The 23,541-nt window shown below is 38.3% G+C and overlaps 1 protein-coding gene across 1 annotated transcript; it reads right to left on the bottom strand.

Annotated features, from left to right (window-relative positions):
- Positions 1-10,219: 10,219 nt before the first annotated feature.
- Positions 10,220-11,249, bottom strand: LOC123786830 (olfactory receptor 4K15). Its single transcript, XM_045789184.2, has one exon. It carries the CDS (start codon positions 11,192-11,194, stop codon positions 10,220-10,222), a length of 975 nt encoding a protein of 324 aa, XP_045645140.2. The 5' UTR covers positions 11,195-11,249.
- Between the last annotated feature and the right edge of the window lie 12,292 nt (positions 11,250-23,541).

The following is a 23,541-nucleotide window of genomic DNA, read 5'->3' as shown; positions in this document are numbered from 1 at the left end:
CAGGGCCGGGGGCACCTGCCTGGGCATTTCAGACTTGGTTACTGCAAAGAGAATTTAAGTCATTTGCTTTTTCCAGTTGCACCTTGGCTGCTGCATGGCATGGGCAGGGTTCAGGGCACTCTCTCTGCCCTGCAGTTTACATATCAAATGCTGAACAAGTGGGGGTGGGAGGCAAGATGCCAAATCCTTACCCATCCTGGTTGCAGCTAGCTCTCTGTACAGGGTGGGTAAAATATGTCCTCCAGTGCTAGCAGGCATGAGGAAAGGCACTAAAAATGGCACCTGCAGGTGCTCCTTCCTTAGCAAGTCAGAATGCGGTTGCAAAAATAGTGTCAACCAGTGCTTCCATCCCTGGATAAAGTCCCTTCCGGTTCATGCGTCTCCAGCAACTGCTTTAAAATTAGTAAGTGTATCTCCCTTGCTTTTGGACTAGGTGATTTTCAATCTGTTGCTTTTTATTTCCTATGTCAATATTAAAAAACATAAGATGTACTCACTTTATTATGAATGTTGATTTATCATAATTGTGTTTCTTCTCACTTTCTCACCAAGATTTAGTTAAAATACTCTTAGTATGTAGATCCAGATGACTGCCGATAATTTTTCCATCACATATACACTTTCAAGAATTATTTTTTAAGAGCTCTATTTTGAATAAACCATGCATTGTGTTTTTTCTAATACACCATTTAAGGCCATATTAGAAAACTGTGTTTAGGAGTTTAGGAGACACAGTTTAGGAGACAATCACCAGTACTCCCAGGTACTGTTAGAATTATAGAAACTGTTAGATTTACTTCTACCAATTATGTCAAGGACACTAAGTATCTCATACTCTCAAACAAAATTTTCTTCATCCCACAGAGAGATGCTGGACCCATAGGCAATCATTTTCCAATCTCATCTCTCTTGAGACCCTGGAAACCATTAATCTACTTTCTGTTTCTGTAGACTGGCCTATTCTGGACATTTCATATAAATGAAATCACAGAATATGTGGCCTTTTATCACTGGCTTCTTTCACTTAGCATAATGTGTAGAAGGATCATATATATAGTAACATGTATCAGTAATTCATTTCTTTTGATGGCTGAATAACATTCCTTTATATGGATATACCACCTTGTATTTATCTATTTAGTAGTTTGTGGACATTTGAGTTTTTCCATTTTTGGTCGATTATGAGTTACACATTAACAAGTTTTTGTGTGAACATATGTTTTCACTTTTCTAGGGTATATCTCTGGAGTTAGAATTGCTGGATCATATGTGAACTCTATATTTAACATTTTGAGGAATAGCTGGCAGTTTCCCAAAGTGGCTGCACCATCTTACTATCATACCAGCCCAGGGCACAGTATATGGACATTTCACTTTCTCTCTGTCCTCATTAACACCATCAAAACTTGTTTTCTTTTTCTTTACTCCCCCCCCCTTTTTTTAACTTTAGCCATCCTTGTAGATATGAAGTAGTATCCCATTGTGGTTTTCATTTGCATTGTCCTAATGATGTTGAGTATATTTTCATGTGCTTATTGGCTATTTGTATATCTTCTTTGGAGAAATATATATTCTCATCCTCGACCATATTTTGATTGAGTTTTTTCATCTTTTTACAGTTGTAGAAGATCTATATATATATTCTGGATACAAGTTCCTTATCAAATATGTAATTTGCAAGTATTTATTTTGATCTATGAACTGCCTTCTTACTCTGTTAATTGTGTCCTTTCAAATTTTGGCTTTTGATGTATTCCAATTTATCCACTTTTTACTTTTGTTACTCATGATATTGATGTTACTTGGGATATTGATGTTACATAAATATGATGTTATGTCATTGCCTAATCCATGTTCACAAAACTTACTACTACATTTATTTATATTTTGATTATTTTTTTTGCAGATGATTTTTCCAACTTTTGTATTCACTTGGTTATTTTAAAGGAATTTGTGAAGAGAGGAATCAAATGCAAGCTCCAAATCACTCCTTTGAAATAAAAGCTCTTCAGACACTTAATGGCATATTCATATGTGTCACAAAGTTTATAGGGTCATATGAGTCAAAGCATACTCATTTATTTATTTTTTTTGTTTTATACTTTTGCTATCCCTGAATAGATTGTCTCATATCACACATTTTTAGGAGGAATCTGTATGTCTTTGTCAAATCTTGATCTAATCTTTCTAAAATAAATTCTTGACATAATTTATTATCAAATAATATCTCTTGTGGCATTTAAAGCATTGATTTAGGGCAGGAGTAAAGAGTGAGAAATGTTGATATCAGGAAACAAGAAATAGGCAAATTTGGGAATATGGAGTAAAAAGTATGGAATTAATGTAATTATTATAATAATTATAACAGCATATAACAAACTTCTTTTCTTTAAATACATTGTAAAGAAAACAAGAGGTATGTAGAAAAAAGGCTAAGTATGTTTAAGCTCTGGTATCTTCAAATTTTTATTGTTTTTTTTTTCTTTCCTTCTGTGTCTACATGATGGATAACTTTTATATTGTGGAGTACAGGTATGTGAACACCATTTTAATGAATTGGTTTAATTGGTCATTATTTTTTTACATTACGATAGTTTTAAGTATTTTGCTAAATTTGTGATATAATAGCACAACTAAAATGTTATAATAGGGGAACTTTGGTGGTGGCCAAGTTGTTGCAAGTCATGTGCTTATCAGTGTATGAGAGGATGAATTAAAGCAGCTTGTCTGCTATCCATTCATTTTCTTCACTGTGAAGAAATCCCTTGGGGTAAAGGAAAGAAGACAGGGGAACTACATTGAATTGCTTATCAATTGGACTCTAGGAAAATCAACTAAAGATATTTTCTGGAAGAAATAGACTTTATTTCTTTTTTTTAAAGATTTTATTTATTTGTTTGACAGAGAGAGAAACAGCCAGCGAGAGAGGGAACACAAGCAGGGGGAGTGGGAGAGGAAGAAGCAGGCTCCCAGCAGAGCAGGAAGCCTGATGTGGGGCTCAATCCCAGGACCCTGGGATCACGCCCTGAGCCGAAGGCAGACGCTTAACGACTGAGCCACCCAGGTGCCCCTAGACTTTATTTATTAAATTCCTTGTTGCTGATAAAGGATTACCCATTGCAAATAGAATCCAGAATTAATGAGGCACAGCTCTCTAAGAAATGTCATTTAAGTTTTACAAATATACATCTTGGTAATGTAGAATGGAAACATTTCAGTTTAAATGCATCTAGTTGTATGAAGAACCCTGTGAAATTCATTTAGAAATCTAATCCATACTGATCTAGAGGAGGTTGTCTGAGGCTGAGCCAAAGGAATTAGTTTTCCTCTAAGGAAAGACCTGGGAAACTGGCCTCGATGTCCCAGAAACTTACCTGTTTTGTCTTTTTTTCTGAACCCCTTAGTTACCTATAACCCATAATTATTTAATAAAAGCTTATAATGAGTAAGATCACAAATTCATGTAAGTATGATTTGACAATATAATCCTATATGTTAGCTCATTATGAAAGACGAAGCGTGAGTGACATTAGAATAGAGATAAAATAGGAAATATTGTGAAGCATTTAAGAAAGTATCCAAATATTCTGCAGACTTTCCTGAAATAATTTTATTGCATTTTAGACATTTGAACAAGAAAGCTTATAATATCTTAGCATTGAAAAACATCTTCAACATTAATCAGAAGAAGATAACAAAATAGAAATAATCTACAGATAATACCAAGATGTGAAGCATCCAATACAAATTACTAGGTGTGTGTACAGGCAGGAAAATAAGACTCAAACAGAAGACCTAATATCAGTCAATAAAACAGATATGATAGGAATTATGGAATGGAAGATGTAGTCTTAAAAAATCTATTATCAATATACTTAAGGATTTAGAGTAAAATCTAAATTCAATTGGGGGAGAATAAAAACCCTGAACATTCACATCCTTAAAAGCAGAGTTTCAAATTCATAAAGCAAAATTTAGAGAATTGTAAGGAGAAGAATATCAACTTACAGTTTTAATCAGAGATTTCAATACCCTTCCCTTATTTCCTGAAACACAGACTTATAGATCAGTAGAACAGAATAGAGAGACTAGAAATAAATGCATGCAGAGATTCAACTAACGTTTGACAAAGGTGCCCAGAGTACACAATAGGAAAAGTTAGTGTCTTCAATAAATGGTGTTGGTACGTTCGATATCCACAAACAAAAGAACAGAACTGGATTGTTATCTGCCATCACAGAGAAGAATCAACTCAAAATGGACTAATGACTTAAATATAAGACCTGAAACTGAAACTGTAGGGCTCCTGGAAGAAAATGTAGGAGAAAAGCTTCCTGACATTATTATTGGCAGTAATATCCTGAGTATGATACCAAAAGCACAGGCAACAAAAGAAAAAACAGACAAGGTGGACTGCATCAAACTAAAAAGCTTCTACACAGCAAAGGAAACAATCAACAAAATGAAAAATCAACCTGCGGAATAGGAGAAAATATTTACAAACCATGTATATGATAAGGGTTATTGTCCAAAATATATAAGGAACTCTTATAACTCAATAACACCATTTAAAAATAACAGAAAGTAATCTATTTAAAAATGAGCAAAGTATTGAATAGATATTTCTCCAAAAGATATACAAATGGTGAGTGAGTGTGTGCTGAAATGATTATCTGGGAAATGAACATCATAGCCACAATGAGATATCACAGCACACCTATTAGGATGGCTATTATCAAAAAACAAAAACAAAACAACCCCCCCCAAAAACCCAAAAGATAATAAGATAATAAGTATCAGTAATACTTAATTGATAATAAGTATTAATCTCTTCATGATTAATCAGTCTGTATAAATGATCAAATTCTTCCTGTTTCAGTTTTGGTAGTTTATAGGTTTCCAGGAAGGCATCCATTTCTTCCAGGTTGCTTAATTTATTGGCATATATTGTCAATAATAGTTTCTAATGATTGTTTCTATTTCCTTGGTGTTGGTCGTGATCTCTCCCCTTTCATTCATAATTTTATTAATTTGGGTCCTTTCTCTATTCTTTGGAATAAGTCCGGCCAGTGGCTTATTGATCTTATTTATTCTTTCAAAGAACCAGCTTCTAGTTTCATTGATCTGCTCTACTGTGCTCCTGGTTTCTAATTCATTGATCTCTCCTCCAATCTTGATCAACTGCCTTCTCATATGTGGGTTAGACCTGTTCTGTTCCCGCTCCAGCTTCTTAAGGTGAGAATATAAAGACTGCATTTTAGATTTTTCTATTCCTTTGAGTGAGGCTGGGATGGCTATGTATTTTCCCTTATGACCACGTTTGCAGTGTCACATAGGTTTTGGACCAATGTGTTTTCATTCTCATTGGTTTCCATGAATTGCTTAAGTTCTTTAATTCCCTGGTTTACCCAATCGTTCTTAAGCAGGAGCGTTCTTCATTTCCAAGTGTTTGAGTTTCTTCCAAATTTTTCCTTGTGATTGAGTTCCAATTTCAAAGCATTGTGGTCTGAGAATACGCAGGGAATAACCTCAGTCTTTTGGTTTCGGTTGAGACCTGTTTTGTGACCCAGTGTATGGTCTGTTCTGGAGAAAGTTGCACGTGCATTCAAAAAGAATGAGTATTCTGTTGTTCTAGGGGGTAGTGTTCTGTATATATCTATGAGGTCCATGTGGTCCAGTATGTCATTCAAAGCTCTTGTTTCTTTGTTGATTTTATGCATAGATGATCTGTCTATTGCTGAGAACGGAGTGTTGAGGTCCCCTGCTATTAACGTATTATTATCTATATGTCTCTTTATTCTGGTTAAGAGTTGGCTTGTGTATCTAGCTGCTCCCCTGTTGGGGGCATATTTTTAATTGTTAGATCCTCCTGTTGGATACACCCTTCGAGAATAATATAGTATCCTTCTGTATCTCTAACTACAGTCTTTAGTTTAAAATCTAATCTGTCTGATATAAGAATTGCTACCCCAGCTTTCTTTTGAGGTCCATTGGCATGAAAAATGGTTCTCCATCCCTTCACTTTCAGTCTGGATGTATCTTTAGGTTCAAAATGAGTCTCTTGTAGACAGCATATGATGGGTCATTTCTTTGTATCCAATCTGCCACCCTGTGGCTTTTTATGGGAGTATCTAGGCTATTCACATTGAGAGTGATTATTGAGAGATAAGATTTTAATGATGTCATGCTGCCTGTGAAGTCTTTGTTTCTATGGATTGTAAATTTCTTTTCTGTATCACTCTTGGGGTTTTTTACTTTTATAGAACCCCCCCTTAATATTTCTTGTAGGGCTGCCTTGGTGGTCACATATTCTTTTAGTTTCTGCCAGTCTTGGAAGGTCCTTGTCTCTCCATCAATTCTGAATGATGGCTTTGCTTGAAAAAGGACCCTTGGCTGCATGTTCTTCTCACTTAGTGCTCTGAATATGTCCTACCAGCTTTTTTTGCCTTGCCAAGTCTCTGTAGAGAGGTCTAACATTATTCTGATGTTCCTCTCTCTGTAGGTGAGGATTCTCTTCCCCTGGCCGCTTTCAAGATTTTATCCTTTGTTCTAAGAATTGTGAATTGTACTATTATGTGACATGGTGTTGGTCTGTTCTCATTGATCTTGGGAGGGGTCCTCTCTACCTCTTGGACACAAATGCTTGTTTTCCACCTTTAGTGATTCTATATTCTAGTTAATATTTTTGTTAATATTTTTTTCAAGCCTACACATCATCTTGACCATTGTTACTCTGAATTCCATTTCTGACAGTTTGCTTATATCCATATCTGTTAGTTCTGTGGCAGAGGCCACAGTCTCTGTTTATTTCCTCTGTTGGGGGTTCCTCCTTCTTGTCATTCTGAGGAGCGATTGCGGGGATGTACAGAGCCCAAATTATCGACCAGGACCCAAGCAAGGTGCACTTGTTTTATAGGGACCTTACGGATGTGGGGTTCTTATTTTTTCAGCCTGCCTTTTGGGGGAGGGGCCTGCCATGCTGATACCTAGGTAACCCTGTTTGGGTAGAGTTGCTCTGCCCCCTGTTGGGGGGAGGGGGATGGGCACAGTGCAAACCGGTTTTTCCTGGCTTTTGTTCCCTGGCGGCTTTCCCTGGCGGTTTTCTGTGACTCTTCTTTTTTTTTTTTTTATAATAATATATTTTTATTATATTATGTTAGTCACCATAGAGTACATCCCTGGTTTTTGATGTAAAGTTCCATGATTCTTTAGTTGCGTATAACACCCAGTGCACCATGCAATAAGTGTCCTCCTTTCTACCCATCACCAGCCTATCCCATCCCCCCCCCCCGCTGAAGCCCTCAGTTTGTTTCTCAGAGCCCATAGTCTCTCATGCTTCACTCCCCCTTCTGATTACCCCCCTTTCTGTGACTCTTCTGACAGTCAAAGCAGCAGTGGCCGTATTCAAGCCTCTGTCTCAGAACAGAGAGATTGCAGTCTGCTCTTCACTGAGCTCTCCTGGACACTTTAACTCTGTTTCTGTACCTGCTGCTAAAAACCCTGCAGCATCCCAGGTTGTGTACCCCACAGCCGCTCTCCCAGTCCTCGCTCCCAGGGCCTACACGTAGTCTCTGCCCTTTATGCCTTTTTTTTAAGATTATTTATTTATTTATTTATTTATTTATTTATTTATTTATTTGACAGAGACAAATAGCCAGCAAGAGAGTTAACACAATCAGGGGGAGTGGGAGAGGAAGAAGCAGGCTCCCAGTGGAGCAGGGAGACCGATGACAGGGCCCAATCCCAGTACCCTGGGATCACCCCCGAGGCAAAGGCAGACACTTATCGACTGAGCCACCCAGGTCCCCTTGCCCTTTGTGCTTCTAACACCACCAGCCATCCCAGGTTCCTGTGCACACTCCGGAGCTCCGTGTTTCAGTGTGGTTCCTGCATGCTCCGGAGCTCCAGTTTTCAGTCTGGTCACTCGTGGGCTCCTGAGCTCCCGGTTTCAGTCTGGTTCAAGTGCTCCCAAGTTCCCAGGTTCAGTCTGGTTTCTCAGGGGCTACTGGTCTGCGAGTCTGGCCTGCTCCCCAGTGCAGGTGGCTACTGCTTCCCGGCGCCTGATCGGGATGGCTCCCTCCCCCTTCAGTTTATCCTCTGATATCTGTGCACAGATTCATGGCTCCCCGGTTTGTACCTCAATACTCAGCACTGGAGATATGTGTTTGTAGAGATCCAGATGTATCTTCCTACATCTCAGGCTGATTTCGTGGGTGTTCAGGATGGTCTGGTAGATATCCAGGTCGATTCAGGGGACCAGCTGAAAAAAGGTCCCCTAATCCTCCGCCATCTTTTTTCCTCCCCAACACCCAGTGTTCATTACAACACGTGCCCTCCATAATACCCATTACCCAGTTATCCCATTCCCCCACCCCCCCGAGGGGATTATGCTAAGTGAAATAAGTCAAGCGGAGAAAGACAATTATATGATTTCACTCATATGTGGAACATAAGGGAGAGCGCAGAGACATTTTTCTACTTTCTATATGTAGCCCTGTACCAGTATAAATGTCCCTCTTAGAATTACTTTTCCTTTAGGTCCATAATAAATTGGAACCCTCTGGCTCAAAATTGAGAAGTTATTTTTTCTTTCAGTAATAATAGTTGTAGAACTCTTTTAGGAGATTCTAAGGATTGGAGTCCAGAAACAGGTAACACTATAACAGATTATGAAACTAGAATACAGTAGAAAAATATAGGAAAAACGTGAATACAATAAGAGTAAAAGCCTAAAATAACCTATAATGAGGATTCCTAGAAAATCTTATTTTCATGAGTGATCATGGAGGAGGAATTTCATGGCCACCCCAAAGTTCTTAAAATAATGTTCTGTCATTTTCTGGACCTGCATTATGCAATATAAAAATAAAATTTTACCTAAATACATCCACATAGAAAAATGATTATTTCTACCAACTATTAATATGTAAAAAACTACCTTATCTGGGAAGTGAGGAATTATGAAGACCTATAGGGAGAGGGAGTATTTTGTATGAGGTTTCAGGCTCCCATAATCATGTTGACAAGTAGTAAAGAATTATAACTTATCTCTGAAATTCCCCAGATTATTTTATCAGTATTAAACAGAATTAAGGGGCACCTGGGTGGCTCAGTAGGTTAAGGGTCTCCCTTTGGTTTAGGTCATGATCCCAGGGACCTGAGACAGAGCCCCACATTGGGGTCCCTGCTAGCAGAGTCTGCTTCTCCCTTTCTCTATTCTTCTGCCTCTCCCCCTGCTTGTGCTTGCTCTCTCTTTCTCTCAAATAAATAAATTTAAAAAACCCAGAAATTAACATAAATAAATACAAAACACTGGTGAATAAATTTATTCAGCAAGTTGTTTTCCATAAATAATATGTATTAAGCAGCAACTTTGAAGAAGGATTTGGGAAAGTGTTAAGTATAAAAGCCTTTGCTGGATAGCCTTGCTGTTTTACATGTTACTATACCATTAACACCAATCATCTTCATGTGTTGTTAGTTACCTAGTACTGTGTGAAATGCAGTCTTATCTAGGTGTATCATGTATATGTAAATAGATCTATTTTTGCTATTGTAAAAATATCTGTACCTATTATTACTCTGTAATTGGCATCTGAGCAGTACTGTTTTGAGAGAAAAAGGTACCATTTATTTATCATATATGAGTAAATGCCATTTCTCAATGTATGCAAAGCCTATATATTAAAAAATTCTATTTTTTATAATAATATTTTTATTATATTATGTTTGTCACCATACAGTACATCCCCGGTTTTTGATGTAAAGTTCCATGATTCATTAGTTGCGTATAACACCCAGTGCACCATGCAATAAATGCCCTCCTTTCTACCCATCACCAGCCTATCTCATTCCCCCACCCCCCTCCCCTCTGAAGCCCTCAGTTTGTTTCTCAGAGTCCATAGTCTCTCATGCTTCATTCCCCCTTCTGATTACTTCCCTTTCTTTATCCCTTTCTTCTACCGATCTTCCTAGTTCTCATGTTCCATAGATGAGAGAAACCATATGAAAATTCTAAATAAAAAGTAGGAAATAGAAACAAAAAGCACAGAATGAAGAAAGAGAATCTAAATATCAATAAGGTCCATTCTTTGGCTTTTATTATTATAATTAATCTTACAGTCAAGTTAATCCACCCTCCCCATGGATAAAAATGATCATAGTGATTCCATTTGTAATTGTGTAGAGACAAGGCTACAGTAGTTACAGTTGTGTATGTTTACTTTGTTTCCCAAAAAAGAACATTTCTTACGACTGTAGAAACCTGTCCAGGCTTCAGGTACCGACTCTTCAGTTTTGACATAGCTGCCTTCACTTCTTTGTTCCTCAGAGTGTAGATAACTGGGTTTAAAATGGGAGTAAAGATGGTGTAAAACACAGCAAGGACTTTGTCAACAGAGTAACTGCTGAAGGGCCACACGTAGATGAAGATGCATGGTCCAAAGAACAGTATGACAACAGTGATATGAGCAGTCAGTGTGGAGCGTGCCTTTGCCATGCTAGCAGAGGAACGGTTCCTGACTGTGATAAGTATCACAGTGTAGGAGACAACCAAGAGAAGAAAGGAACTCATAGAAAGAAAGCCACTGTCTGCAACTATAAGCAGGCTGACAACGTAAGTGTCTATGCAGGCCAGCTTGGTCACTAGAGGGAGGTCACAGAAAAAACTGTCTACCTGATTCGGGCCACAAAAAGGCAAGTTAACAGTAAATGCCAACTGGCTAGTAGTGTGGATGAAACCCACAAGCCAGGAGATGAGAACGAGAATAATACACACACGGCGGCTCATTATCGTCATGTAGTGGAGAGGTTTGCATATAGCAACATAACGGTCATAAGCCATGGATACAAGGAGCACCATTTCGCTGCCAGTGAAAAGGTGAACAAAGAAAATCTGGGCCAGGCAGGCATCAAAAGAAATAGTCTTGTGCTCAACCAGAAAGTCTGCAATCATTTTGGGGGTAGCAAAAGAGGCAACACATATATCTATAAAAGAGAGGTTTGCGAGCAGAAAGTACATGGGGCTGTGAAGGCAGGAATCTGAGGTTACAGTGAGGATGATAAGAATGTTTCCCAGCAGTATTGCTAGGTAAAGTAGTGAAAATATGAGAAACAAGAAAGGTTGGAGCTCCTTGGAATTAGAGAGCCCCAGCAACACAAACTCGGTCACCCAGGAATGATTTATCTCATTCATTGACTTTGGAAGGAATTTATCTTGTTACCTGAATAGGAGAGAGACAAAGATCAATCAGTGAGCATGGCTTTCATTTCATTTCCCACTTCCCTCCTTAGATGTTCTAATTTCTACTTACATTTATGTATCTGAATTTTCATGCATCATTAAAAATTATATAGCCAGCATAATAACAATAATAAAGAGGGATGGATGGGAGAGTTGTTGAGATGTTTGACATTGGTATATCCAGTTATATGAATTTGAGAAATGTGATCTACTTACTTTACAAATGAAATTGAAAATCTGAAATGTTTTCTTGACATTATAGAAATCCAGTCTAAGAAATTACAGAGCCAAAATCTGAATCAGTTTTTTTTTTTACAAACTGCGTAACAATTTTTTGAATGGCTAACACAGAGGAAGACAATTTCACAATGTTGACCCCAAAAGTTAGACACAAAATTGTGTATAGTATAGGAACCTGTTTAAGTAAAGTTCAAAAATAGGCTATACTAATCTATGATATTAAAAAGGCTCCTGGAGTGGTTATCCTGAAAGGGGAATAAGAACTGTTAGGTGACAGGATGGGCATCTGATGTGCTGGTAATGTTCTGTTTCCTGATATGGTTGATAGGTACATGGAAGTGTTTACTTTGTGGAAAACTTACAAGGTGTGCAAGATCTGCCATGTGTACTTTTGTGCATATTTTATTTATTAATAAAAAATCCAGGAGATAAAGAGATACCATTAGATTGTGTGGGAGCTCATAGGCAGAATCATTGCCTTGAGTGATTAGATCTTATTCCCTTCTCTATTCAAATTGTATGAACTAAAATACAAAACCTTGCAAAACCCAAAAATCTAGAGGTTATTGGAACTCTTCCTAGAGTTGTGACTCATCTCTTCCTGGAGTTCTATTATAAGAAGGAATCTAGTGCATTTGTTCTTTTCAATTATTCCCTCATGTTAAGCTTCATTAAGCTCAGCCATTGTTGCTAATAGCCACAGATGTATTATTGAGTTATGACTGACATTTTATTTGATTTGGTGGGGCTTTTAAAAATTATAGTTGTATTATACAGTAGTATTCATAGTAAGAAATTCAGAGCATGGAAAAACAATGTTTCTTCTTTTTTACTCAGTTATTCTACATTCTGTTTTATCAACACTTTCTCCCTTTTATGTTATTTATACTTTTATAAGCTATCTGGAACTTGGAAACATTGTATAGTGAATAAGAAAAATAAAATGTGAAATGTAAAGAAATCTCTCACTATATACGTCTAAATCAGGTCTTTGGAAGAGTGTCTTATTTTAGTGGTTTCTAATTATCTGCAGTTTTTGATATTAATGTCTTCTTAAATTGCAATGTCTTCTTAACTGCAAATCGCCTAGTGTTTCCTTGAGTTTCGCTGGAGGATTTACACATAAAGACAGGGCATGTGATGAATAATTTTAACTTCCTGGAACCAAATTCAGTGACTCAGCCCTATATTTAAAATCTCCAGTTCTCTGGAAAATTCCCCCAAAGAATTAATTCACATATCATCACCAATTATATCAAAGTTATGGCTCTAGGATTTTCAAAAGAGACTAACAACAGCATCTGAAGTCAGAACAGGCTGGAGGTAAGATAATATAATGGACTAAGTTTGTCTTTGAGGAGCCACCACATTCTCCTCAGTGCATTTTTCCCTTCCTCATTACTTCTTGGTAGCCTGTTTTTAAGTGAACTCCAGGTACAGCATGGCCTATCCTCCCTGGGAAACACCCTGACCCTTAGACTCCTAGACACAAATACTGTAATGAATGCCTAGAAGCAGGCAAGGAAATGATACCCAACAAGACCAACTAGTAGGGGTTCATATGTGTCCTGTCAGAAACAGCAAAGCCTTAAATTAAGCGCAGGGAATGAATCTCCCAGGGAGACCTTCTAGAGATACAGCAGAAAGAGGTGGCAGAGAAGACTTTCTGGTATCCTTAGAAATAAAACACATAATCCACTTATGTGAGAAAATCACCACAGGAATCATCCTCCCAATAAATCTTCTTCAAAGCTCTATGCTTCCACGTCAGTGGTTCCTTGGGGTGGGGGGAGCGAGAAGAAAGAAAAGACCCTGTTTTCCATGGGGGAAAATAGTAGGCAAATTGATTCAATCAAGAGTTGGGTTTCTCAATATAGAAAACCAACATGATGAGCTACAGAAGCTCTAAATAGTGTACTCTAAATAGAAATCCTTTAGTTCTGATATAAATGCATTCTTCCTTAGGTGATTTGCTCTGTAAGTAAGTAAATGCCTCCTTTCTCAGGGCACTGTGCTGTGCACTGGCGATAGAGCAGTTAGGTTTGTAACTTGTCTCCTGAGAGATCACTTACTAATAATCATCCCTTTTTTATTTAGTGACATTGATGAGTCCTCATTTTCTTCACTGGTGAGCACATTACTTTTAAGTGAAATAGGTATCTTTTTAAACCAAATAAAACTGCTGTAATATAGTGAAAATGTAAAGCTATTACAATTTTTAAAAACTATGTTAATGGTTTTTAAATTCTAAAAAAAATCTGTTAGTGGTTTTGGCTCAGGCCGTGATCTTAGGGTTGTGGGATCAAGCCTCTCGTGGGGCTCCATGTGCAGTGCAGAATCTGCTTGAGGATTCTCTCTCTCTGCCTCTCCTTCTCCCCCTCTCCTCACTCATACATGGTCTCTCAATAAATAAATAAAATTTTAAAAAATAGGGGCACCTGGGTGGCTCAGTTGGTTAAGCATCTATCCCAGGGTCCTGGGATCAAGCCCCAAGTCAGGCGCCCTGCTCAGCGGGAAGCCTGCTTCTTCCTCTCCCTCTGCTGCTCCCCCTGCTTGTGCTCTCTCACTCTCACAAAAAAATAAAATATTTAAAATAAAATAAAATGTATTGTTTCAAATCAGAGTATTTTCTGGTAATTTTACATGCTCAAAGATAGTATGACCTGATTCATCCAAGAATGAGTTTCTTATTAGTAGATGTGTTCTTGCAAAGACCAATCTTTCATTTCTTGTACTATTTGAAATTAAATTAATGCATGCATACAGGGTTGTACTGGATGACCCTGAGGTCCCTCCTTTTTGAAATTCTGTCAAATCTTTTCCTACTACTTCTATTTTGGATACTATGACTGGTGGATTAAGTGAAGTAAGTGGGAGTATTGTTTATAAGAGGCCAGCAAACACTCTCTCAGATCAAAGATCCATCTTTCACAAGTTTTTCAGCATTGCCACTCCCTCAACTCCCCCCCAGATCTGGATCAGAAATGTAACGCTCACAGGAGGTAAATGCTGGTGCATGGTCTTTGTAAGGATACTGGCAAAGTCCTTTCACTTACCTAAGATGAAATGGGGTGTGTGGATATGTCCTATAATTTGTAGTCATTAATGCTTAGTAAGTATTTAGTTGTTACTTCCACATCTCCTAAGGAAATAGACCTGGCTCTGCAGAGATGAATCATAAAGTTTGCTTTTAAATAAGAAGGAAATAGAGGATGTCCGTAGCCAGGATGTACTGTCTTCATAGAGGTGAGAGAAGGCTGAATGCAGTTTTTGAATTCAGGTCCAGAGTAGCTGATGGAGTACTTGGAGCCCTCAGGAATCTAAGAGACAAAGGAGTAGACAAAAAGGAAGACTTGCTAAAGCAAAATTTCCTGTTTCACAGTTTTGCAAAGAATTCAGTCTACCTGTCGCTATCTCACTTCTGTCTTCAATAGCAGTAAACTAGATGATTACAAATAACTTTCAGAGACCTCTAGAAATCGATACCAATCATATGCAACTAAGGATCACACGAAGAGGATTATTTCTTAGTCTCCACTGCAGCTTCAAGTACAGGATATTTACCCACATATATTAGGAAAATGCTTTTTTTTTCAACTTAACCTAATCTGACAAGTCCAGAAGTATGGATGAAGTTCTTTAGAGATTTAAATATTGTTCATAAGGGGGAGTTTCGGCAACAATTAGCAACAATTTCATATAAGTTTTCTTTTAAGGATCAGCAAGAATATTTTTTAGGAAGTATCACTTAGGATAGTAATTGTTATATGATTGAGATCTATAAAGAGAGTATGAGAATATTGTATCATTTTATCAAAACCATGTTAGGAAATATTTAGGCTTTTTCTTCCCTTCATCTCAATACCCCTTGATTCAAATTTTAGATAACTTTGTTCCCTGCTTCTCAAAGATGTATTATATATGATCATCAGATAATTGGATCAAACATTTTGTGTAATAGCAATATAAATAATTTAACATAGTATTAATAAGATTGTAAAAGATAGTGATCATATATGGACTATCCTCTTTTTTTTTTCTCACAAGAAGGTATATATCAGGCAAGATATTTGGATTTTCATGTTACTTGTATTTTCTAGTCATGAATTAACAAGGAGCATTCTAATTATAAGGTTTAAAATAGCCTGAAATCCAAATCAACAAATGATGTTCAAAGACATTGTGGATTATAAGAGAAGTAGTAGCCTGAGTTACACAAAGTATCTATTCAAATTCTGCCTCTCAATAAATATCATCACAATTTTAGGCAAATCACATACCCTTCATGGTGCTCTGTGTCTCTTCAAAAAAAGAGGGAAGAAATCTCCCTCCTAATTCTAATATTCTCTAAATCTCTGGCTTTTGAAAGCGTGACCCATCCCCAAAAATTAATTCAATGATAAAATTATAAAAGGTTGTATTGAAATAAAATTATATCCAATTAAAAGGATAAACCCATCCTGGTATTAGCGAAGAAACATGGCCTTCAGTTGCTTCTTAGACTTAGATATTTGGGCAGCTATTAGGCAACATGGTCATAGAATATTCAAAAATTAATTGAAAGGGTGAGGGCTAATTGTCTCTCTCTGTTCCTGTTGTGACCAAATTAGGAGGCTGCAGAACAACAGTGCCCGTCTTGTCCCTAGCCTTATATTGCATAGTCTGGGAGAAACAACCTTCTTCAGGATCCATTGGGTGGGGTGCAAGTGTAGGGGAACCCATGCCTTTCCAGACTTTAATCTCCACTGTTTATACCTTGAAGTATCTTCAGCACATAGATTGAAGAAAAGCCATTAAAGTAGTTAGAAGCTAATTAGTGACTTGATGTCATTGGATCGCAGTGACCAAGAGACCCAGAGGAGAGTTGTGATAGTAGAAATCACCTTCATTAGGGGTAATTATGTGAGAGAATTTGTTTGTGTACAAGAGTTACAGCCCATAACCTTGACGATTTTACAAATGGAGAAAGGAGCAGGACTAATGGAAATGCTTTGTCCTGTTGGAGAAAATATAACATGGTGGAAAGAAAAGCAAAGAATAATTTTGTTGGTTATTCCTTTCTGCTTCAGGAGAGCTTTAGCACAGTTTAGGTCCCAGAAGAGTCAAAAATTGAGGAGAAGATATTTGTGCCTTTGCATGGTACACATTAAAATTAAAATATAATTAAAATATAATTTATATTTTTTTGAATTTAAAGCATACATTGTAATGATTTTAATGTATAAAACAATCAACACAATAAAGTTAGTTAATTTCTATCACCTCACAAAGTTACCATTTTGTGGATGTGTGGTGAGAACATTTAAGATTTACTCTCTAAGCAGATTTCAAGGTACAACACTTTATTGTTAATGGTAGTCATTATGATGTTAATTTGAACTCCAAAAATAATTCATCTTAAAACTGAAACTTTGTAACCTTTGACTAGACCAATACTTCCTTGTTCCCCCACCCACCAGTACCTGGAAACCATCATTTTACTCTCTGCTTCTGTGATTTTGATTAGTTTAGATTCCTCATATAAGTGGTATCATGTCATACTTGGCCTTCTGTCTCTGGCTTACTTCACTTAACATAATATCTTTCAGGTTCATGAGTGTTAATGTGAAGAGCATGATTTTTTTTTCTTTAAGTCCGAGTAATAGTTCATTGTATGTATACACCACATTATCTATTCAATGGATATTTAGGCCCATCTCTTGGTTATTGTGAATAACGCTGCAGTGAACATTGGAATACATATATCTCTTCAAGATTCTGATTTCTGTTCCTTTGGGTATATACTCAGAAGTGGGGGTCCTGGAACATATGCTAGCTCTATCTTTTTAATTTTTTTAATAATAATATTTTTTTTATTATGTTAGTCACCATACAGTACATCCCTAGTTTTTGATGTAAAGTTCCATGGTTCGTTACTTGCGTATAACAACAGTGCCCTCCTTAATACCCATCACCAGCCTATCTCATTCCCCCACCCCCCTCCCCTCTGAAGCCCTCAGTTTGTTTCCCAGAGTCCATAGTCTCTCATGGTTCATTCCCCCTTCTGTTTAGCCCCCCCTTCTTCCATTTCTTCTACTGATCTTCCTACTTCTTATGTTCCATAAATGAGTGAAACCTTATGGTAATTGTCTTTCTCTCCTTGACTTATTTCACTTAGCATTATCTCCTCCAGTCCCATCCATGTTGCAGCAAATATTGAGAAATCGTTCTTTTTGATGGCTGAGTAATATTCCATTGTGTATATGAACCAAATCTTAATCCAGTCATCTGTTGATGGTGCCTTCCACAATTTAGCTATTGTGGACAATGCTGCTATGAACATTGCGGTGCATATGGCCCTTCTCTTCACTACATCTGTATCTTTGGCATAAATCCCCAGTAATGCAATGGCTGTATCATACAGTAGCTCAATTTTTAACTTTTTAAGGGACATCCACACTGTTTTCTAAAGTGGCTGTACCAACTTGCATTCCCACCAACAATGTAGGAGGGATCGCCTTTTTCCACATCCTTTCCAACATTTGTTGTTTCCTGCCTTGTCAATTTTTGCCATTCTAACTAGCATAAGGTAGTATCTCAGTGTGGTTTTGATTTGAATTTCCCTGATGGCTAATGATTTTGAACATTTTTTCATGTGTCTGTTAGCCATTTGTATGTCTTCATTGGAAAACTGTCTGTTCATACCTTCTGCCCATTTTTTGATTTGTTTCTTGTGTATTGAGTTTGAGAAGTTCTTTGGAGATCTTGGATACCAGTCTTTTATCTGCAGTGTCATTTGCAAATATCTTCTCCCATTCCGTGGGCTGCCTCTTAGCTTTTTGAACTATTTCCTTGGCTGTGCAGAAGCTTTTTATCTTGATGAAGTCCTACAAGTTCATTTTTCTTTTGTTTCTCTTGCCTTTGGAAATGTGTCATGAAAAAAGTTGCTGTGGACGATGTCAAAGAGGTCACAGCCTATGTTCTCCTCTATGATTTTGATGGATTCCTGTCTCACATCAAGGTCCTTCATCCATTTGGAGTTTATCTTTGTGTATGGTGTGAGAAAGTGGTCAAGTTTCATTCTTTTGCATATAGCTGTCCAATTTTCCCAGCACCATTTATTGAAGAGACTGTCTTTTTTCCACTGGATGTTTTTTCCTGCTTTGTCAAAGATTACTTGCCCATAGAGCAGAAGGTCCATTTCCGGGTTCTCTATTTTGTTCCATTGCTCTATGTGTCTGTTTTTGTGCCAGTACCATGCTGTCTTTGTGATCACAGCTTTGTAGTAAAGCTTGAAATCTGGCAACGTGACGCCCCCAGCTTTGTTTTTCCTTTTCAACAATTCCTTGGCGATTCGGGGCCTTTTCTGGTTCCACACAAATTTAAGGGCTGTTTGTTCCAGTTCTTTGAAAAATGTCATTGGTATTTTGAAACTGTAGATTGCTCTGGGTAGCGTAGACATTTTAATTATGTTTATTATTCCGATCCATGAGCATGGAATCTTTTTCCATCTTTTTGTGTCTTCTTCAATGGCTTCCAAGAGTGATCTGTAGTTTCCAGAGTATAAATCCTTTTTCTCTCTGGTTAAGTTAATTCTGAGATATCGTATGATTTTTGATGCCATTCTAAATGGAATCAATTCCCTAATTTCTCTTTCTTCAGTCTCATTGTTCGTGCATAGAAATGCAACTGATTTCTGAGCATTGATTTTGTATCCTGCCACATTGCTGAATTGCTCTATAAGTTCTAGTAATTTCGGGGTGGAGTCTTTTGGGTTTTCCATATACAGGATCATGTCATCTGCGAAGGGAGACAGTTTGAATTCTTCTTTGTCGATTTGAATACCTTTTATCCCTTTCTGTTTTCTGATTGCTGTTACAAGGGCTTCTAATACTATGTTGAATAATAATGGCAAGAATGGGCATCCTTGTGGTGTTCCTGATCTTAAGGGAAAGGCTCTCAGCTTTTCCACATTGAGACAGATATTTGCCATAGGCTTTTCGTAGATGGTTTTTATGAAATTGAGGAATGTACCCTCTATCCCTACACTCTGAAGTGTTTTAATCAGGAAAGGATGCTGTATTTTGTCAAATGCTTTTTTTGCATCAGTTGAGAGGCTCATATGGTTCTTGTCTCTTCTCTTAGTAATGTGCTCTATCACACTGATCAATTAATGATTGTTGAACCACCCTTGCATCCCAGGGATGAATCCCACTTGGTCATGATGGATAATCCTTTTAATGTACTGTTGGATCTTATTAGCTAGGATCTTGTTGAGAATTTTGGTGTCCATATTCATCAGGGATATCGATCTGTAATTTTCATTTTTGATGGGGTCTTTGCCTGGTTTGGGGATCATGGTAATACTGGCCTCATAGAATGAGTTTGGTAGTTTTCCTTCTGTTTCTTTTATTTGAAACAGCTTCAGGAAAGTAAGTATTATTTCTTCTTCGAATGTTTGGTAGAATTCCCGGGGAGTCTGTCAGGCCCTGAACTCGTGTTTTGGGGGAGGTTTTTGATCACTGCTTCAATCTCTTCATGATTAATCAGTCTGTTTAAATAATAAATTTCTTCCTGTTTCAGACTTGATAGTTAATAGGTTTCCAGGAAGGCATCCATTTCTTCCAGGTTGTTTAGTTTATTGGCATAAAGCTGTTGATAAAAGTTTCTAATGATCCTTCCTATTTTATTGGTGTTGGTTGTGATCCTTCCCCTTTCATTCATAATTTTATTAATTTGGGCCTTTTCTCTATTCTTTTGAGTAAGTCTGGCCAGTGGTTTATTGATCTTATTTATTCTTTCAAAGAACCAGCTTCTAGTTCTGTTGATCTGCTCTACTGTGCTCCTGGTTTCTAATTCATTGATCTCTGCTCTAATCTTGATCAACTGCTTCTCGTGCGTGGGTTAGGCCTGTTCTTCTTTTCCAGCTCCAGCTTCTTGAGGTGAGAATATAAAAACTGCATTTTAGATTTTTTTCTTCTTTTGATTCAGGCTTGGGTGGCTATGTATTTTCCCCTAGGACTGCCTTTGCAGTGTCCCATAGGTTTTGGACTGATGTGTTTTCATTCTCGTTGGTCTCCATAAATTGTTTAAATGATTTTTAATTTCCTGATTTACCCAATCATTCTTGAGCAGGATGGTTCTTCGTTTCCATGTGTTTGAGTTTCTTCCAAATTTTTCCTTGTGATTGAGTTCCAATTTCAAAGCAGTGTGGTTTGAGAATATTCAGGGAATAATTTCAGTCTTTTGGTATTGGTTGAGACCTGTTTTGTGACCAAGTATATGGTCTATTCTGGAGAAAGTTCCATGTGCATTCAAAAAGAATGAGTATTCTGTTGTTCTGGGGTGTAGTGTTCTGTATATATCTATGAGGTCCATCTGGTCTAGAATGAAATTCAAAGCTCTTGTTTCTTTGTTCATTTTCTGCTTAGGTGATCTGTCTTTTGCTGAGAACAGAGTGTTGAGGTCCCCTACTATTAACGTATTATTATCAATATGTCTCTTTTTTCTGGTTAAGAGTTGGCTTGTGTATCTAGCTGCTCCCCTGTTGGGGACATAGATATTTATAATAGTCACATCCACTTGTTGGATACGTCCTTTAAGAATAATATAGTATCCTTCTGTATCTCTGAATACAGTCTTTAGTTTAAAATCTAATCTGTCTGATATGAGAATTGCTTCCCCGGCTTTCTTTTGAGGTCCATTGGCATAAAAATGTTTCTCCATCCCTTCACTTTCAGTCTGGATTTATATTTAGGTACAAGATGAGTCTCTTGTAGACAGCAAATGGATGGGTCATGTCTTACTATCCAATCTGCAATCTGTGGCATTTTATATGAGCATGTAGGCCATTCACATTGAGAGTGATTATTGAGAGATAAGATTTTAATTATGTGTTGCCTGTGAAGTCTTTGTTTCTATAGATTGTAAATTTCTGTTCTGTATCTCTCTTGGGGCCTTTTTATTTTATAGAACCCCCCTTAATATTTCCTGTTGTGCTGTTTTGGTGGTTACGAATTCAGTTGGTTTCTGCTGATCCTGGAAGGAAGGTCCTTATCTCTTATCTCTCCCTCAATTCTGAATGACAGCCTTGCTGGGTAAAGGATCCTTGGCTGCATGTTCTTCTCGGATAGAGCTTTTAAAATACGCTGCCAACCCTTCCTATCTTGCCAGGTCTGTGTAGACAGGTCTGATGTTATTCTGATATTTTTACCTCTGTACGTAAGGAATTTCTTCACCCTGGCCACTTTCAATACTGTATCTAATATTTGCGAATTGCACTATGGCATCTTGAATCTAATATTTGCGAATTGCACTATGGCATGACTTGTTGTAGGTCTGTTCTCATTGACCTTGGGAGGGGTCCTCTCTGCCTCTTGGACACGAATGCTTGTTTCCTTTGCCAGATTAGGGAAGTTGTCAGCTACAATTTGTTCAAATATCTCTTCTAGACCTCTCTCTTTCTCTACCCCCTTGGGGATGCCGATGATTCTGACATTGAAATGTTTCATTGAGTCAGTAATCTCCCATAATCTATATTCTTGAGAATGGATTTTTTTGAGCCAAGTTTCTGTTTTAACTTTCTCTTCTACCATCCCATCCTTCAATTTAGTAATTTGTTCTTCTGCTTCATTTACCCTGGCCGTCAGAGCGTCTAGTTTTATACTGTATTTGATTCATAGCATTTTTAATTTCTGCCAGATTTGCTCTCATGTCCGCCCTTAGAGATTCTATATTCTCATTAATATTTTCATTAATATTTTTTTCAAGTCTACACATCATCTTGACCATTGTTACTCTGAACTCCATTTCTGACAATTTGATTATATCCGTATCTATCAATTCTGTGGCAGAGGCCACAGACTCATTATCTTTTCTTTGCTGGGGGGGGGGGATTTCTCCTCCTCGTCATTCTGATGAGGAGAGTTTGCAGGGATGCCCAGAGCCCAAATTATTGACCAGGACCCAGGCAGTGTGCACTTGTTTTATAGGGACCTTAGGGATGTGGGCTTCCTGATTTTTCAGCCTACCTTCTGGGGGAGGGGCCTGCCGCGCTGATAGTCAGGCAAACCTATTTGGGTAGAGTCACCCTGTACCCTGAGAGGGGGATGGGGATGGGCACAATGTGAGCTGGTATTTCCGGACTTTTGTTCTCTGGCTGCTTTCCCTGGCAGTTTTCTGTGACTCTTCTGAGAGTCAGAGCACCACTGGCCATATCCTAGCCTCTGTCTCAGAACAGACAGATCGCAGTCCGCTCTCCACTGAGCTCTCTTGGCCACTTTAACTCTGTTTCTGTCTGTGCTGCCAAAAACCATGCAGTGACCTGATTGTGCACCCCTCAGCCACTGTCCCAGCCCTCACTTCCAGGGCCTGCAAGTCTCTGTCCTTTGTGCTTCTAATTCCACCAGCCACCCCTGGTTCCTGCGCGCACTCCTGACCTCCCTATTTCAGTGTGGTTCGCTCGTGCTCCAGAGTGCTGGTTTTTTAGTCTGGTTTTGCCCATGCTCCCAAGCGCCTGGTATCAGCCCGGTTCCAGTGAGCGCTCCGGAGCTCCAGTTTTCAGTCTGCGTGCGCTCCCGCTCCTGAGGTCCCGGTTTTAGTCGGTTCCAGTGAGTGCTCCAGAGCTCCGGTTTTCCGTTTGGTTGAATGAGCACTCCAAAGCTCCTGGTTTCAGTCTAGATCGAGTGAGTGCTCCAGAGCTCCGTTTTTCAGTCTGGTCACACGCGCATTCCCGGGCTCGCAGTCTCAGTCTGCTTTCTTGCGGGTGCAGGTCCAGGAGTCTGGCCACCTCCCCAGTGCAGGTGGCTACTGCTTCTGGGCGCTGGAGTGCAGCAGTCCCTCCCCCTTTCATTTATCTTCCAATATCTGTGCGTGGATTTACAGCTCCCCTCTTTATACCTCAATACTCAGTGCTGGAGATGTTCGTTTGTAGAGATCCAGATGTATCTTCCTGTGTCTCAGGCTGATTCTGTGGGTTTTCAGGATGGTCCGGTAGATATCCAGCTCGACTCAGGTGACCAGCTGAAAAAGGGGTCCCCTACTCCTCTGCCATCTTTTCTCCCCCCTTTTTTTTACCCAAC

This window comes from Ursus americanus, chromosome 9, assembly GCF_024610735.1.
Source record: "Ursus americanus isolate L20-20 chromosome 9, mUrsAme1.1.p, whole genome shotgun sequence".
Lineage (NCBI taxonomy): Eukaryota > Metazoa > Chordata > Mammalia > Carnivora > Ursidae > Ursus > Ursus americanus.
The sequence above is the reverse complement of the archived record's forward strand: the minus strand, read 5'-3'. Positions and strand labels throughout refer to the sequence as shown.

Bases quoted from the DNA above. Each gene is read 5' to 3' on its own strand.
- LOC123786830 (XM_045789184.2), bottom strand. From the start codon at position 11,194: ATGAATGAGATAAATCATTCCTGGGTGACCGAGTTTGTGTTGCTGGGG.